This window comes from Lolium perenne, chromosome 2 (assembly GCF_019359855.2).
Source record: "Lolium perenne isolate Kyuss_39 chromosome 2, Kyuss_2.0, whole genome shotgun sequence".
Classification (NCBI taxonomy): Eukaryota; Viridiplantae; Streptophyta; class Magnoliopsida; order Poales; family Poaceae; genus Lolium; species Lolium perenne.
The window spans coordinates 187,868,087-187,884,148 of NC_067245.2; the positions used below are offsets into that span (position 1 = coordinate 187,868,087).

The 16,062-nt window shown below is 46.2% G+C and overlaps 3 protein-coding genes across 3 annotated transcripts; 2 read left to right on the plus strand and 1 right to left on the minus strand.

Annotated features, from left to right (window-relative positions):
* The first annotated feature begins 7,516 nt into the window (after positions 1 to 7,516).
* On the plus strand, positions 7,517 to 8,589 carry LOC127334166 (mavicyanin-like). Its single transcript, XM_051360584.2, has 2 exons — positions 7,517 to 7,802; positions 7,929 to 8,589. Exons 1-2 carry the CDS (start codon positions 7,634 to 7,636, stop codon positions 8,348 to 8,350), a joined length of 591 nt encoding a protein of 196 aa, XP_051216544.1. The 5' UTR covers positions 7,517 to 7,633; the 3' UTR covers positions 8,351 to 8,589.
* A 2,672-nt stretch (positions 8,590 to 11,261) lies between these two features.
* Positions 11,262 to 12,229, minus strand: LOC127330313 (uncharacterized). The gene has a single exon (XM_051356567.2). It carries the CDS (start codon positions 12,214 to 12,216, stop codon positions 11,479 to 11,481), a length of 738 nt encoding a protein of 245 aa, XP_051212527.1. The 5' UTR covers positions 12,217 to 12,229; the 3' UTR covers positions 11,262 to 11,478.
* A 2,559-nt stretch (positions 12,230 to 14,788) lies between these two features.
* On the plus strand, positions 14,789 to 15,850 carry LOC127330314 (uncharacterized). The gene is made up of 4 exons (XM_051356568.2): positions 14,789 to 14,862; positions 14,944 to 15,042; positions 15,114 to 15,203; positions 15,282 to 15,850. Exons 2-4 carry the CDS (start codon positions 14,983 to 14,985, stop codon positions 15,672 to 15,674), a joined length of 543 nt encoding a protein of 180 aa, XP_051212528.2. The 5' UTR covers positions 14,789 to 14,862; positions 14,944 to 14,982; the 3' UTR covers positions 15,675 to 15,850.
* Positions 15,851 to 16,062: the final 212 nt, after the last annotated feature.

Sequence of the window (16,062 nt, forward strand, 5' to 3'; positions counted from 1 at the left end):
CGACTAGCAACATGAAACTAAAATCAATCATCTACATATGCCTCCCAAAGTGCCATGGTAGATGGATTTTTGAGATTTTAAAATTTGTAGGCAGGCTGCAGCCCATATAAACCTAATAGATTAGGTTTGTATATTTCCGTTCCGTTCGAACCGTGCTACGGAGAGGCCTTGAGCACATAATCACCGTAGTAAGTTGAATGACTAGTGATTGTTAAAGATAATTATCTAGTCTTTCCCATCAGATCGGTCTTTTTGGTTAAACTAACTATAGCATGTAATTCCACATGATATCAGAGTGGCAGGTGGTCTTGAGTTCAAGACTCACCTGGCGGAATATAAAATATTGCAGCCCGCTTTCGGTCCACATTTAGGCCCGAGGGAGCCACACGTGAGGGAGAGTGTTGATATATAAATGTATTACCTAATCTCTTCCATCATATCGGTCGTTTGGTTGCATTGGTTAGAACATGCCGTTTCACATGGTATCATACATACAAGATCTTTGTATAAATCCTAGCCAACGTAATATTTAAAATATATGGTCTCCTTAGAAAAGTCCAACTATTCACATCTAAGATCAGTGAGAGATCTAAAAAAAGACCCACTAGCCCGAGGTCGGGGAAGATGTTCAAAATAATTGCATTGTCTCTTTCATCGGAGCGATCTTTTTATTAAACTGGCTTGAGCAAGCAATCTTCTATATCTAAATAGGAGCACCCCACTACATGATTTCTCTCAACATGCAAGCATGCCACATCATCGTGCCACCTCATCTACCGTCTTATTACGTTTCCGTTTTGTGCTTGAAATCCAGCATTTTTTGCCGATGGTTTGGGCGTCCGTTCTTGGTAGTAATCGAATTGCATCTACCAGCCCACATATAGCTTATTATTTTAGCCCACATACAGCCCATTGCTCTTGATGGACAGGCATACAAAGAGTCGAGCCATTATTGTTTATGTTTTATGACACCGAATCATTGATGCTAGCCACCAAACCGTGCATCTTCGCCGTTCTCTCCGAGATGACGTGGGCGATTCCTCTCCCAACGATCTCTGCAAGAAACGGATGTCCATTGATAGAAGAATATGAGAAGTTCACGCACTTTTCCCTATTTAAACGCCAAGCACCCTTGCGGCCTGCCTCAAACCTTTTTTCCACATTGCCCTACACTAAGGGTTAGCGTCCGGCCGGCCTGCCGGCGTCCGCCGCACAGCTCATACTGGTGGAACGGGTGAGGCACTACCTTCCATCTTCTCCCACATGATATTGCTTCTTACATCTCTCGGATGCTACACAACTTGGATGGCAAAGCCGTCATATTGCTTGGGCCTTCGTCGTTTCATACCCGTAATAATGTGCTTGACAGCTGACATTGATACATACTCTTCAATCTGGTGCTATTTCTTGGCTTTTCTGTTTGCTTAATCCAAATCTGAATTTGACCAGCATCACTCTGCAGCCGCCAATGTACGCCTGTACGGCCAGCACCAGCTCACGCCGTGCTTGGTCCGTCAGAAAACCCAACACTTTGTGAGCTCATCCAGAAGCTTGCTAGCATTGATTCATTGGTGTATCGGTTGACCTCATCTTATGATTAATTCGATTGCAAGATCTAGAGCAGAATTTACTTTTCTGCTGAGATTGTATTTAGATTTTAGGTAGAGATCTTGGAATAGCTCGGAACTTAATTTTGGTTTTATAATCAGCGGAGAACCTCTTAATATGACTATACCAATTAATTCATTAATTTATTATTTCTACAGGCAGCATGTGGTGATGCTAATGTGTCAATAAAACGTATTACATACTGACATGCTCATGTAATATAAAAATGAGAGCTGTTTTGTTCTCCTTCTGTTTCCCTGGCTATGCTCTGATCCTAATAGTCACTGTGCTGCTCATATTCAGGTGCATACAGCCTCTATCAGCTGCCAATCGGTTCGTTTGTCTGCTGACCAATTCTCCATCTTGGACAAGCTGCAACTACTTGCCTGGCCACTTATGTATTTTTCTTAAATAACTCAATGGTCATGTTTATTATGGTTCACTTTCAGCATATCTTACGGTGGACATAAGATTGTATCTACAAAAGGAATGAGGAGGTGATGCGCTCAAATAAGAATACAAGACTTTTTGCATACATAAGAACAGTAACTCAACAGTTTTTCATTGGAAATACGTCCTACACACTCCTACCTCTTCAGTAACTCCAGTTTTTCATTGGATAGACGTCCTACACACTCCTACCTCTTCTTATCTTGCTTCCAACTGATTTCAGCATGCTGTCTACAATGTATCAAATTGGTATAAATTAAATACATTGCTCTAAATCAATGCCATGTGTATGATTTATTCCAGTTCTTAATTTTATATAACCTGCTAAATCCTGATTTCGACCACACTATATCGAGAGTATTACATTATTTCAATAACCTTTCAGTTTATGTTAACTTCTTGATATGATTTTTCAGTATTCCTATTATCCAATAATATATTTTCTAAAAGCACCCGCAGCAACGCGCGGGGTGCCATCTAGTTTCACAATGATAATGGATTGGCCACGTGCTTAGCAACGCCCCTCAGTCACAAATGGTGTAACACAACATGGGGAAGACATGTGCCAGCGAGCCGGTGAGTGCGAACAGTCCGAACTGAACTAGTAATGGCTATATACTTCTACTCACTCCATCTAAAATAACTTCTCAATCTTTTCTAGTACCTCCGTTGAAAGAAATAAGGTGTTCTCGTTTTACGTGTTTTTTATTTGATCAAAAATTATTTTAAATAGATAAAAATTATTTGTATGAAATTAACAGAATCAAAAAGTGTTTTTCAATACAAATCCAACGATACTAATTACATACTCCTGGAAAACGTGTTGGAGTATAATATAATCAAGATTTTGTTGCTCAATTTTTATGGTCAAAGTTCGTCTTGGAAAACGTGTGCACCATAGTAGATTTAGATGTAATTATTCAACTAAAATATGGAAATTCAATTCTTCTCCTAGGTCAAAAAACATATTTTTAACTATGAAAAAAATTCGCATGTACATCTCGATAATCTAAGTGTGCTAGTACAGTTTCCCAAAAAACAATACATTTTGTGGTTAAAGTAAAAATACAAAACATGCCTCACAAAAAAACCTTATTTTTATCACCAAATTTTGACTTTTTTCACAGCCCAAACGACAAGTTGGTTTTTCATGGAAAGACTTTATGCGCACGTAGCATATGAAGATGTACACATAAATTTTTTATATGGATTTTTTAACATTTTGAAATGTATCAAAGATGAATTTTAAAATAAACAGAGTATATGCACCAAGAGACAAAACATCACTCCCGCTAAAATATTTCCGCTATATATTTCCGTATTTAGTTAGAGTTGAGCAAGTTATTTTAGGACGGAGTGAGTATGTTAAATAAAACCAACCAATATATGTATATGAACCTAAAATTTCAGTTTTTTTCTCAAGCATTGTTGACCAAAAACAACTACAACCTTTGAACTTGAAAATTTACGCATAGCCGTTGCTCAATAACTCATCATCGCAGGTCAACTCTCCTAGTCCAGTAGTAGGTATTACAAGATAGGTAGATGTATACTAACATACTCGAACAGATTGTTAATTTGTTAGTCGAAAATGCTTCACACACGACGATTCATGTACGATCTGTGTACGATGCTCCTTTCTCATGGTGCAAATTATTTTTCTCTCCGGCCGGTGCACAAGTCCTCAGACCAACACCCGCAGTACTGCCGAGCCTCGTTAAAATATTCTCAGCTACGAAACATGTAGTCCCCGGTCCTAATTTTTTTATAGTTTTGAATGTATCTATAACTAAAAATATGTCTATGCACATTCATATCTAGACAGAGTTGAGCATCATTTTTTTTGAAGAGGGAATAATAATCGTCTTTTTCCAATTCAATCCTTTTGATTTAGTTTTTTCTCCCTAAAAATCTTCGATGTTAAGGCATTTCCTGCGGTAGACCCATTTTAAACATCAAATGTATCCGTTTTGATTCGTTTGAGTCGAGCGGCGGACATAAAATCGGCTGATAACGTCTCCTTGTCTGTTTGGGTCGAGGAGTCAGACCCGGTGGTCCGACATTTTTTCCCACCATCGTTAACGCAGACGCAATATGTCTTGTGCATAAACTTCCAGCCTCGTTCCCGCGCGTAGCCGCTCGATTCCCTTCGTGTGAGCCCTTTTCCCGTTGTCAGGTGGATCTGGAGACCCGGAACATGGAGCAGGCGGCCACAGAGATGGTGCAGGTAGCGGAGGTGGTGGCGAGGGACCAGGCTTGCTACGATGTCGACATGGAGGCGACATTGCTAGCGGAGAGAGCCTGATGGGACGCTGCCATGGCAAAGGGCCAGACGCGCCGGAGGTGGGAGGAGGGGCGCCATGACTGCGACATGTAGAAGATCGTGTCTGCGGCCAGTTTTCAGCGTCGCGCGCATAGCATGAGCACGAGGTATGTGGCTCACGGGAAGCCCCCAATGATGTCGGCCCCTCTAGCCACGCCGACAACAGGGAGGCCGCTCGACTGCGAGTAGCCCCGACCATGGAAGGAAGGGCGACACCGAGTAGTTATGGCCATCATAGTTTAGGTTAACACACTCTATAAAGATGCATCATTTTTGTGGAAGTATTAATAAAAATCACGCTAACTATTTTTCTGAATCAATGACGGTGGGCCTGCACGAACAACCATGATCCATTTATGTCGAACTGATGTGTTAGATTTTTTGTGTCCTCTTATCGCATGAACTAAAATGAATAACCCTAAACTATTTGCGTCGATCTGCTGGAAATGCTAGTGGTGTAACTAAGAGCATCCCCACTCGTTGGGGCTCCCCACGCCCAAATCCCCACGCCCTTCGGCGACGCGGCCTGGCTGCTGCTGCCCTGGCCGGCGTCTCCCACCCCGGGGATGGCTTGTACAACTCGTCGTCGGAGGACTCGAGGTCGACGAAGGGGACAACGACGCCAGATGGAGGTGTCGCCGGAGTATTTGTTTACACACGTTTCACCTAATGGAATGGGTCTACGTAGACCAGGTATTTTCATCCGGAACCCAAGTCACTGTTCCAGTCCAAAGCCAAACCGCTGCGTGTGGTATGTTTGATCGTACATAAATCGGATAAAATTTATCGTGTGTATAGCATCACTCTTTGTTAGTGGGAAGCTTTACTCGAACTCAAGTTCAAGCCGTTGTACATCTTACCGTTCTGACAAGCTGATTAAGTTAGGTGCGGGTAACTACTCCCACCATACACGATGATAAACAAAACAATAGTATAGTAAAGCATGAATCCACAGCACAATTTTCTCATTGCACAACTCTCGGTCGATCTAGACAGGAATCTTCCCTTCCCCGCAAGAGCCAAGCCCTACCACCTCCCGGAGTTGACACTTCACAGGGCAATGCAATGCACCACCATGTGCCCACGCATCATTTGTGCCACTGATTTTGGTGCTTATGCATTCAGGACTGATTAATAACTTGACTTTACACCGCTAGTCCTTGTTCATCTTTCATTTTCAGGCTCCTTTTGGAAACTAGTATGATAGCTGTTCCTCCGGCCGGAAAGACGATTACCAGCATAGAGGAAAAAAAAATTGTCCTTCGACTATAGTCTGAGTTCACCAGTTCAAAAGAAAAACCGAGTTCAACTTTGGTACCTAACGGAAAATAACAAATTAAATGAATTATCATTTTTTTACCGAATAAGTTTCGTCCATTTCTACACCTAATGCAGTTGGAACCGAAGGATGACATGAGACTGGTTTCGGACAAGTGGTAGGATAGTTAACACAAGAACGGGAACAATAAACAATAGACAAACCAGTAAAACGAATAATAATAGACATGCGAATGGTTTCAAACAAATGGCTGTATAGTTGACGCAAAAATTTGGAAAAAGAATTTAAAAAATTAGATAAAGTGGCAAAATGAATAAGATAAAAGTGAAAAGGAAATTAGAGAGGGGGCAAATTTTTTAATGCAAAAAAAAATTAAAATTCCAGTATTATACAGTTGAAAGGGTTAGAGAAAAGGGGAGAAATATTACTGAGAAACATCGATGAAAAAAATCAGATATTGTTGTGAATGCTCTCTAATTTCACATATGATTTTTTCTCTTTTGTGTGGACCACCTGATTATACAAATATACTTTGTGATTTACCAATTTTAAATGCTCTCCTGGTTTCTTTATTTTTAAAGTTTCTCTGTTGATTTTTTTGCTAGGTTGTGTGAAACCTGTTTTTTTTTAACAGGGGTCGAAAGGACCGAGAAGCTCTATTTATTGAAATTGGTGCAGCTACAACTTACAAGACAGTCCAGAAATCATAAATTATAACCAAGTCCTCACATTTTGCACTAATGACCCTAGATCTAAAACCGAGAACGCAATCGGATCAACATGCATGTCGACCACACCGCCACATCGCATCAGATCCAAGAACACCATCGCCATGGACGCTACCACTTGGGACGGGGCTCCGGGAGCTTACCGTGATGGAGAAAAGAGGCCTCCTTGATGGCACGACGGCCTAGAGATTGAAGAAAACTTGCATCGCCGGTCGGAAGAAACCGTTGCCGGCGACTGAGGGTGGAGGGGTCACCACCAGCAGCTCGACAGCGGCGGTGACATGCTCCATGACACCGGCATCTAGCAGAAAACCACAAACTTAGACTCGAGTGTACATGGAGGGGTCCCCCACCCGCCACCACGCCGGCAGACGTCGGAGAAGGGAGGGAGAGGGGCCGGCCGGCCTGGATCTGGTGGAAGCTAGAAGAGAGGTGGAGGGGGCGAGAACGGAGAGAGAAAAGAAACCTCTTCTATATACATAATACAAATCGTTGTACAGAATTCAACATCAGTTTAGTGAATAATATATTGTAAAGTGCAAGTTGCATTTCAGCAAACTGAAGTCGTAGTTTTCAGAAATCTACTAAGTTGTAAATAAAACATTCCACTAGGTGACTTAGCAATTAGCATTAGGAAGATTGAAAAAGTAAAAGAACATAAACCTATTTGGAACGCGGAGGGTTGTAAGCGTCCAAGATATTGGGGATAGTACATATAATGTCGGTGTGGAAGCCATGAACACACGTATAGTAGGTAGGCTGCTCTACTTTCGGCACCCCGCGCGCGCCCGTATAACGTGGAAACCTGTAAACAAAACATCCCCAACTAACAAAAGGTGGCGGACTAAAGTATGCAATGTGATCATGAATAGGCAGATAATCGTAGTTGTCGAGCACGACTGCGCAGGACTTGCACATGGCGCCCCGGAGCTAACATTTCTTTTCTGCGAGCAAGGAAGCTGCAGCAATGCATAATAATGGAGATCAGTTGAAGATAGCTAGCTGGCTGCAGGTCAAAGGAACAGCCGCGTCCAGCCACCAACCTCTCCCGTCCGGCGCGCGGCCGTCAACCATGTCAGGCATGACGACGCGTACGCGCTGCAGCTCCGTCTATATAAGCGCCAACTCACCAGCCAGCTCCACAATCATCCCAGATCTTCACTCTCTCAAGCATCAAACTCAACTTACCTCGACAACCTCAACGGCCGGCAACCACTTTCATTGTAAGCTAAGAGGGCTCGATCGATGGCAATGGTGAAGGCTATCCTCCTCGCAGTTGTGGCCGTGGCGGCGCTTGCGCAGCTCGCCACCGCGGTGGATCACCCGGTAGGCGGCAGCGGTGTGAAGTGGACCACCAGCGGCGGCTACGACGCCTGGTCCGGCGCTCAGAAGTTCACCACGAAAGACAGCCTCGGTAAGCAGCTCTTGTCATCTCTTCTCCTGCTAAGCTCAGCTGTTTGCCCGCCGGTTGGCTGCAAGCGATTATCAAGAACCTGCAGTCTGACAATCTCCCGGCCACGCTGCCACTGAACGATTGCAGTGTTCGACTACTCGTCATCGCACGACGTCGTGGAGGTGAGCAAGGCCGGCTACGACGCCTGCTCGGCCAGCGGCGCCGTCGCCACCTATACCGGTGGCAAGACCACCATCAAGCTCACAACCGCCGGCAAGCGCTACTTCATCTGCGGCATTCCCGGCCACTGCACCGCCGGCATGAAGCTCGCGGTCAACGTCGTCGCCGCCGCCGCAACACCCGCAACCCCCGCCAAGCCCAGGGGCCAGAGGAGCGTCGCCCCTGTCGCCGCCCCGGCGCCTGCACCGGCTCCTGTGGGATCTACCACCGACGAGCAGCTGCCTAACGTGTCGTCGCCAACCGGCAGTACACCGTCCAGCGCCGCCACCATCGGTGCCAAGGCCGCCGTTGCGATCGCCATGGGCATGGCCGTGGTGTTCGCCATGTGAGAGTTACCTGGGCAGCGATCCGTCGGTACCAAGGCTTAAGTTTTTGGGGCGCTTAAGTCTGAATCATGTCGATACATTTGAGAATTTTGTTCTTTGCTATTCTAGTGTCCTCTCAGGCTGGCAGTGGCACTGGCATGCATATTGCCTTCCCTGCATGTTCCTTCCTATTACCTGTGTAATCTACGATTTATTTGTTGTATCTCTCTATCCAAAAATAAATACAATTCACATTCTTTAAACATCGCTTGTACTATGTGTTTAACCTTGCTTGTTCTCATTCAGAGCACCCGTTTAGAACACGTAAGATATCTGTGTTTGCTTGTTAGCTTCACTGCTCTGTTCAGATTCAGAAAGACAGAAACCAGGGTTACTCAGCTTTTCCTTGCTCTGCTTTCGGAAGTGGGATGTACTACACTGTGTAAACGTTCATTTGCAGGAGTGGCAAGGACAGAATGGGAAATAGATTTGCGACTGCAAAAATCAAATTGTATGGTCTATTGATATTTAGTATAAGGAAGCAGCACCACAAACTACAAACCTCAAAACGGGCTCAACTCGGCATCTCAACCGGTGGGTTCCAGCCACGCTTAAATTTCATCAAAATGGTATCGAAATCCATGTGGTTTGTTTGTATTGTAATACATGTAAGGAGAACTTTTGGGTTAAATGAAAATTAGGGTCAAAACTCATCAAATTTTTCTATAAAGTTCACCAAACTTTCAAAAGTAATCATTTTGGTGAGGAACAAAAGCATTTTGTATTTAAAACCTTAAACTATTTGCATGTAATTTGTTCAAATATTAACTTATAAATTGTACTCATTGTTCTAATGGCGTACACATTGTGTCTATAAAAGCATGCCATCCAGCGGCAAAATCCTAGATCGGCCCTCCAAAAAGTACAAGAACACCTGAGAGATCTAATGATATTGCACTCTATATGATACCATGATACCACTTCTTAAAATTCAAATTTATAAGTGACTAAAAAGTTCAAATATAGTTATGAGTGGTCAAAAGATGTATATGGGAGAAGGTGGGTGCGAACTCATCCCCTTTCTTTGATCCCGGATTCCATTCTATTCCCGACAGAAGTGCGGGACGTTTTTAGATAGTGTTGTGTTCTTTTCTCTTTTTTTTTTTTGATATTAGATAGTGTTGTGTTCGTGCCTCCTGTTGGATCAATCTCTAGTAGACTGGGCCCCTATGGTTAGGATTTGAGCTGTAAATAAGTGTTAAGGATTTTTCTTAACTACCGCATTTCGCTTCCTCTATTCATAAGATGTGAGCCTGGCCTTTCCATTCCGCCTACCAAATTGATTATATCTCTCACTTTTTTGTTCGCAAAAAATATTTCCCTAGGATTTTCATAATGAAATTCAAAATATGAACCGAGAAACAAAAAGGATAAATCTAACGTGAATAATGTTGCAAAATGGTAAAAGCACAAATGACATTATTCCAACATCAATTTATATTTTTTGTTTTTCTACATGTATTTCAAATTTAAATCTGAAAATTCTAGGGTTATGAAGACACGTCTTGCAAGCACTCAAAATATTATTTTTTCAATTTTTAGACACTTGTAAACTTTAATTTTGGAGTGGTATTGTGGCAACGTGTGAAGTGTGACACTACAAGATATTTTCCCGTCCGATTTCTTGCTGGTAAAATTCTTTGACCAATAGGCGCATACAGCGGGCCTAAGCTGAGTTCTCCTGTTCGTGGGCCAACCTGGGCCATGAGAAGGTCGGCCTTGATCTGCCAGCACGGATCCTAATATCAGTTATTCAAGCATAATGAGATTATAGTTCAAAAAAAACATAATGATATTATTAGCAAAAAAAAAACATAATGTGATTAAGTTCCGCTAAAATGAATATGAATTCAGAGCATGCTGCGCGTGCAAAATAAGTGGACGATGTGATTTATGAAATGCAACGAAAACATTTGTCCGTTCTGCAAGCATTATTCACTTTGAGAAACATGGTGGCAAGGTTATTTAGTTTTCATGTGCAATTTATCGCTAGAAGAAAAAGGACGTCTTCTGGGTGTGTTCAATGAGATGGGTGTTTGCTCATAGGAACATAGATTTACATGTCAACATGTGGGCATGTGTTTGCAGCTCTGCAGAGAACCACCTGAACAAATAAACCATTGGGAAACAGACAATACATTTGTTGGTGTCGTGTTTTTTTGCTCTTTACAAGGAGAAAAGATTCCACCCTACCATGTGCGCACTGCTTGCTTATCTGTTTTCAGTGCAAGGTAGGTAACTACTGTGCATCAGAGTTGTATTTGTCAGTGAAGCAACAAAGGTTTAGACCTCTGGAGAAGAAGAACCTGGCAGTGATCAGTAAGTTTTGTGCATATGGAGTACTAGTATTCAGTAAGAAAATTCTTCCTTGGGAAGGAGAAGAGCGGAGCACAGGAGGATGTAAGAGCAAGTACAATAAGACTTAGTCAGCAGGCTATAAGAGTTTAAATATAATATATGTGCTTAGTTGGAGGAGAGAGAAAAGGAGAGAGAGAGAAGGAGGTGAGGCTACTTATGTAATAAATTTCTTGCAGACACTTCCTATGACTTTGTGAGAGTGAAAGGTGGACCATATGTTAGTAAAGTACTTCAATCTTATAGTCAACTATTGTACATATTAGCTATATGCTAACTACAAGTGACATGGCATCTTATTATAGCCAACAATTGGCTATACTATTGGAATTGCTCTAAAATGTGATGAATGCACCATTTCTTCGCAACGATGCCCAAGATCCGAGGAGGTCAACGCTAGTCAAAGTGGTCAATTGTCTCGGCGACCAACTCCAAGGTGGCCAATTCAATTGGCACACGGATAGAAGAACACCGATTTCATCAAGAACTAATACCCAAGACAACAAGAAGTGAGAGGAACACAAAAAATGTCAGGAGAGAGTAAGCAATAATCTAAATTACAAGATCAAGATGCGAATCGGTGAAATTCACATGTGGGATCGGTATGAAGAAGAATCTAATCCAGCAAGGAAGATCGAATTCCACGCCCTGAACTGAACCTGAATCAACCAGTACACCTCAGCCTGAATCTGCTCCGAGATCGAGTCATCAAGGTAGTCAAGAACCGGCGACATGCATCAAGACGCCGACGGGCTCGGCGCCGCCGGGGCCGCCGGTGGCGGAGCAGACAGCAACGCCGGCGGCGGCGGCACCAGCTCGACCGGCGGCGGCTGTGACGCGAATGCCGGCGGCGGCGGCACCAGCGCGACCGGAGGCGGCTGTGACGCGAATTCCGGCGAGGGTGACGCGATTGCTGGCGGCGGCGGCACCAGCGCGTCCGGGGGCGGCGGTGACGGGAATGTGGCCGGCGAGGGTGACGCAATTGGTGCCGGCGGCGGCTGCAGAGGGGGCGCGAGCGGCGGCGGGAAGGCGGTCTCCGGGGCAGGAAAGGTGGGATATTGCGGCGGCGGCGGCGGGGTGGCGGTGGCTGCGGTGGAGGGCAGTGACGGCTGCTCGCCGACGGGCTCGGGCGGGACCGGGCGGCAGCCGCCGGGGCGGGCGGCGCAGGCGGGGCCGGAGTCGGAGTCGGAGCGGCGGGAGTTGGCGCGGTGGACGACGGTGGCGAAGGCGGCGACGAGGCCGACGACGGCGAGCGCGGCCACGACGGCGAAGAAGATCTTGGTGGCCTTCCCCACGTAGCAGCACCGCATGGCTGCCTCTCCTCTCTCTTCCCCGGTGAGCGGTGGCCGGCACTGTTGTGGAATGTACTGCTCCACTGCCACTAGCCGACTAGCGCAGCTTGTGTTGACAGTAAAACAGCGGCGTGAGGTCCTCCCTATGTATGAGTATGACGACAGCTCGTTTTGGTCAGACATGGCGCACCGCCCGATCGAGCAAGTGGACGGTGCAGATTTTCTTGAGAGCGGAACAGTGCAGCTGCCGAGGCAGATCGGTGGCGATTTGCACAAAAATAACCCAAAACTGAAAGAAAAGCACAGACTGACCCTCCGGCGAAACTATTTCACCAATCTAACCCTTTTGTGTGGCGCCCCTCCCACGGGCGCCACATATGCCCATGTGGCTCCCCGCCTGGCGCCAGCCGACCAGTAGGACGTGGCCCCCTCGCCGGCGAGGCCGGGTGCGCCCATCCGACGTGGCAGCATGTGTGGCGCCCCTCCCAACGGCGCCACACGTGCCAACTTATATCATGTTTTCGGTCCAAAACATCCAGGGGCTCCGGAACGTCTGGGACTTAGCCGTTTTGCGAGGCTCGATGTGTGGCGCCGATGCCACGGGCGCCACACTAGCATGTGTGGCGCCGATGCCACGGGCGCCACACATCCACTTAAGTGTGGCGCCCGCGCCCGCGCCCAGCCCGACCATCTTCTTCTCTGTTTCTTGGACGACCTCCCTCTCTCCCCCAAGGCGGCCGGCGGTTCCTCCTCCTCCCTCCCTCTCTCCCCCAACAAATCGGCCACAAATTCGTCAGATCTGACCGGCCAATCTCTTCCCCATCCATTCCTCAAGGTAATCCCCTTCGAATCCCTCACATTCATCCACTAATTTCATAGATCTTGCTAGATTTGCACATGAACCCTAGACATGGAAACTAGATTTGAAATGGCTATGTATGTGTTGAATGTGTATGTGTAGGAACCCTAGATATGTAGGAACCCTAGATATGTAGGAACCCTAGATGTGTTGAATGAAATTTTACATGTATGTGTTGAAATCCTATGTATGCATGTGTTGAAATGTCTAATATTTGCCTAGCAAATGCATTCAAATTTGTTACATATGCCTATTATTTGTGATGGAATAACTCATGTATTCTTGATCCAAATATTTGTATGTGTGTATGTATGGAACCTTATGTATGTATGTGGTGAAAGGCAAAATTGGAGCATGTATTTGGATATGAACTCTCATGTATGTGTGATGTATAGGTGATTCGAAAGTTAGATATATTCTCATGTATTCTTGATGGAATAACTCATATTTGTTAGGAATGTATGTGTGATGGCTTATTTGGATATATTCTCATGTATGTGTTGCTCATACATGTAGGATGGTGTGGCTTCTGGATGAAGAGTACGACAGGTTGCACCGGGCTGTTCATATGACGGAGAAGGGAACGGATCTTCAACCTTTGAAGATTCGTTACCATGGCACATCGGATATCTGAGTATGACGAGAGGTACACGGAGTTCATCCGGCCTACCGGTCTTCTCCCGTTCATATCCCTTGTAAGCCGTGGGGGGCCACTCATGAACCCCTCGGCACTCACCGCCCTTGTCGACCGGTGGAGGCCGGAGACTCACACCTTCCACTTGAGGGCCGGCGAGATGGCCCCTACTCTCCAGGATGTTTCCATGATCCTTGGACTACCTATTCGTGGCGAGCCACCGTGTATGAACACAGCTTCGATGGGTGGCGCCGGCAGATGGAGGTGCTTATTGGCGGGGCTCCTCCGCCGCCAGCAGATCCAAAGAAGAGAGCTCCCGCCGGCGCGTCTTTCGAATGGATCAGGACTAACTTTGGAGAATGCCCGGAAGAGGCCGACGAGGACACTCGGAGGACGTACGCCCGCGTGTACTTATGGTACATGATTTCGAGGACTCTCTTTCCTGACAGTGGGGGGAAGCTGGCCCATTGGTGTTGGCTGAAGGCGCTAACGGTGTTGGATAACCGTTGGAGTTGGGGAACAGCGGCACTTGCCTACCTCTACCGGCAGGTGATGATTTGCTCTATGTACTATTTTCCTATAGTAGTGTGCTAGACAAAGTACTAACCAAATGTCTTACATGCTAGCTTGGACGAAGCTTGTCGCAGAATCGGGAGCAGGACTGGGAGCGGCGGTATTGGTGGATGCATGCTCCTACTTTCCGTATGGAGCTGGGACCGCCTATCAGTTGGGCGGCCTAGGGTACTCAACGAGAGGCCATGGCCTCATTACCCTCACTCTCCTGATCGGGAGCCCACTTGGGCATACCTTTGGGACAATGTCTCGGAGATGTCGGCTGCCCACTCATATGCATGTGGCTTGTTGAACACCACCAGCCGCAAAGAGTGATGAGACAGTTTGGGCTGTATCAGGAGTGCCCACCAGTGTGGCAAGACACGGACAAGGCGCTTCATAGGTAAACTTCTGGAATCATGCGATGGAAGATTCTTGATAGAAGATGTACAAACTAACTTGTTGATTCTTGCAGGCTTGATAGGCAGCGGCAGAGGAAGATCACAAATTGGCCATCCATCATAGCGGCCACATCGCGGCGTTCCAACGGTGTTTGGAAGCGGCACGGAATGTCGGCCCTGAGCGATTGTGCCTCACAACTTCGCCGCTTTCAACAACTACCTCGAGTGGTTCCATGAGAACACGCGTATCGAGTTAGTTAAGCACGCGTATCTGAGGAGATCTTGGACGACCCCATCGATTCGATGAGGTTGGGCAAAGCCAGCACGACAGATTTGCTCGCAGAGGGAGATCGACTTCTATTGCTTCCGAGCTGAACTTCGTGGTATTCTATTCTCTCAGTAACTAGTACATCATCTACATTGCCATGTGAACGCTTCAATTGTGTATGCTGTATTTGTCACAGCGGAAGGAGATCGAAAAAACAGCTGAGGAGTGCGAGGTTATGTGGGAGCAGAGCGGGAGAGATGACAAGCCTGTCCGACCGTTGCGGTATTTCATTAAGGTATGATCACCAACTTTGAATGTACGATACTATGATGTGGTGGATTTGTAACCATGAACGGGATGACGCAGAACACTGCACGAAAGATGCGGCGGTTAGCCAGCTTGCTAGGTTGCCGGGAAGCCGAAATCGCTACATCTTCCTCTTCAGAAGAGCGGGAGGTATGGACTATTTTGTTGCTGTCAAACATGTTCTTACTAATTTCAACTTTGTAATCTCATGTGTTCGTGTCTGTGAAGATTCCTGAGGACGAGCTAATTCTGAGTCAAGCCATACTTCCAAAGCGTACCTCCAAGCAAGCCGCACGGTCAGCTTACCAGTTGAAGCCAAGGGGCAAGGGTCCAAACCGGTACACTCCGGAAGATTATGTCAGCCGAGGAAAGAAGGTTGTCACTGAGGAGGATGAGGGGCCGCGGCGGAGATCAGATATGTCGAGGATGAGGAACGACGAGCCGTTCTCTTCAGAGGAGGAGGAGGATGAGGAGGAGGAGGAGGAGGAGCAGGAGCAGGAGCAGCAGGAGCAGCAGCAGGAGCAGCAGCAGGAGCAGCAGCAGGAGCAGCCACGGCAGCGGACGAAGAGGATGGCCGTCCGGAAGCAGCCCGCGAGGACGGCACGTCGAGGACGCTACTAGGATGTGCCCACGAGTTGTTGTGAACTCTATATTCATAAGTATCGATTTGTGAACCCTATGTCATGTCGAACCATGGTCTGTAATGCTACTTGTTGTTTGAATCTACGTGCTCCAATGTGACCTATGAAGTGTTATATGTGTATGTCATGAAATTGCTACTTGTTGTGTCCAATGTTGTACTCGTAACTGTTGGAGTTTGATAGGATTTTTCATGTTTTTAACAAAAGTCAATGTGTGGCGCCCTTCCAACTGGCGCCACAAGTGCTTGTGTGGCGCCCGTGGCATCGGCGCCACACATGCCAACTTATATCAACATTGGGTCGAAAACATCCAGGGGGCTCCGGACGATAAGTCCTTAGCCGTTTTCGCGAGCCTCTATGTGTGGCGC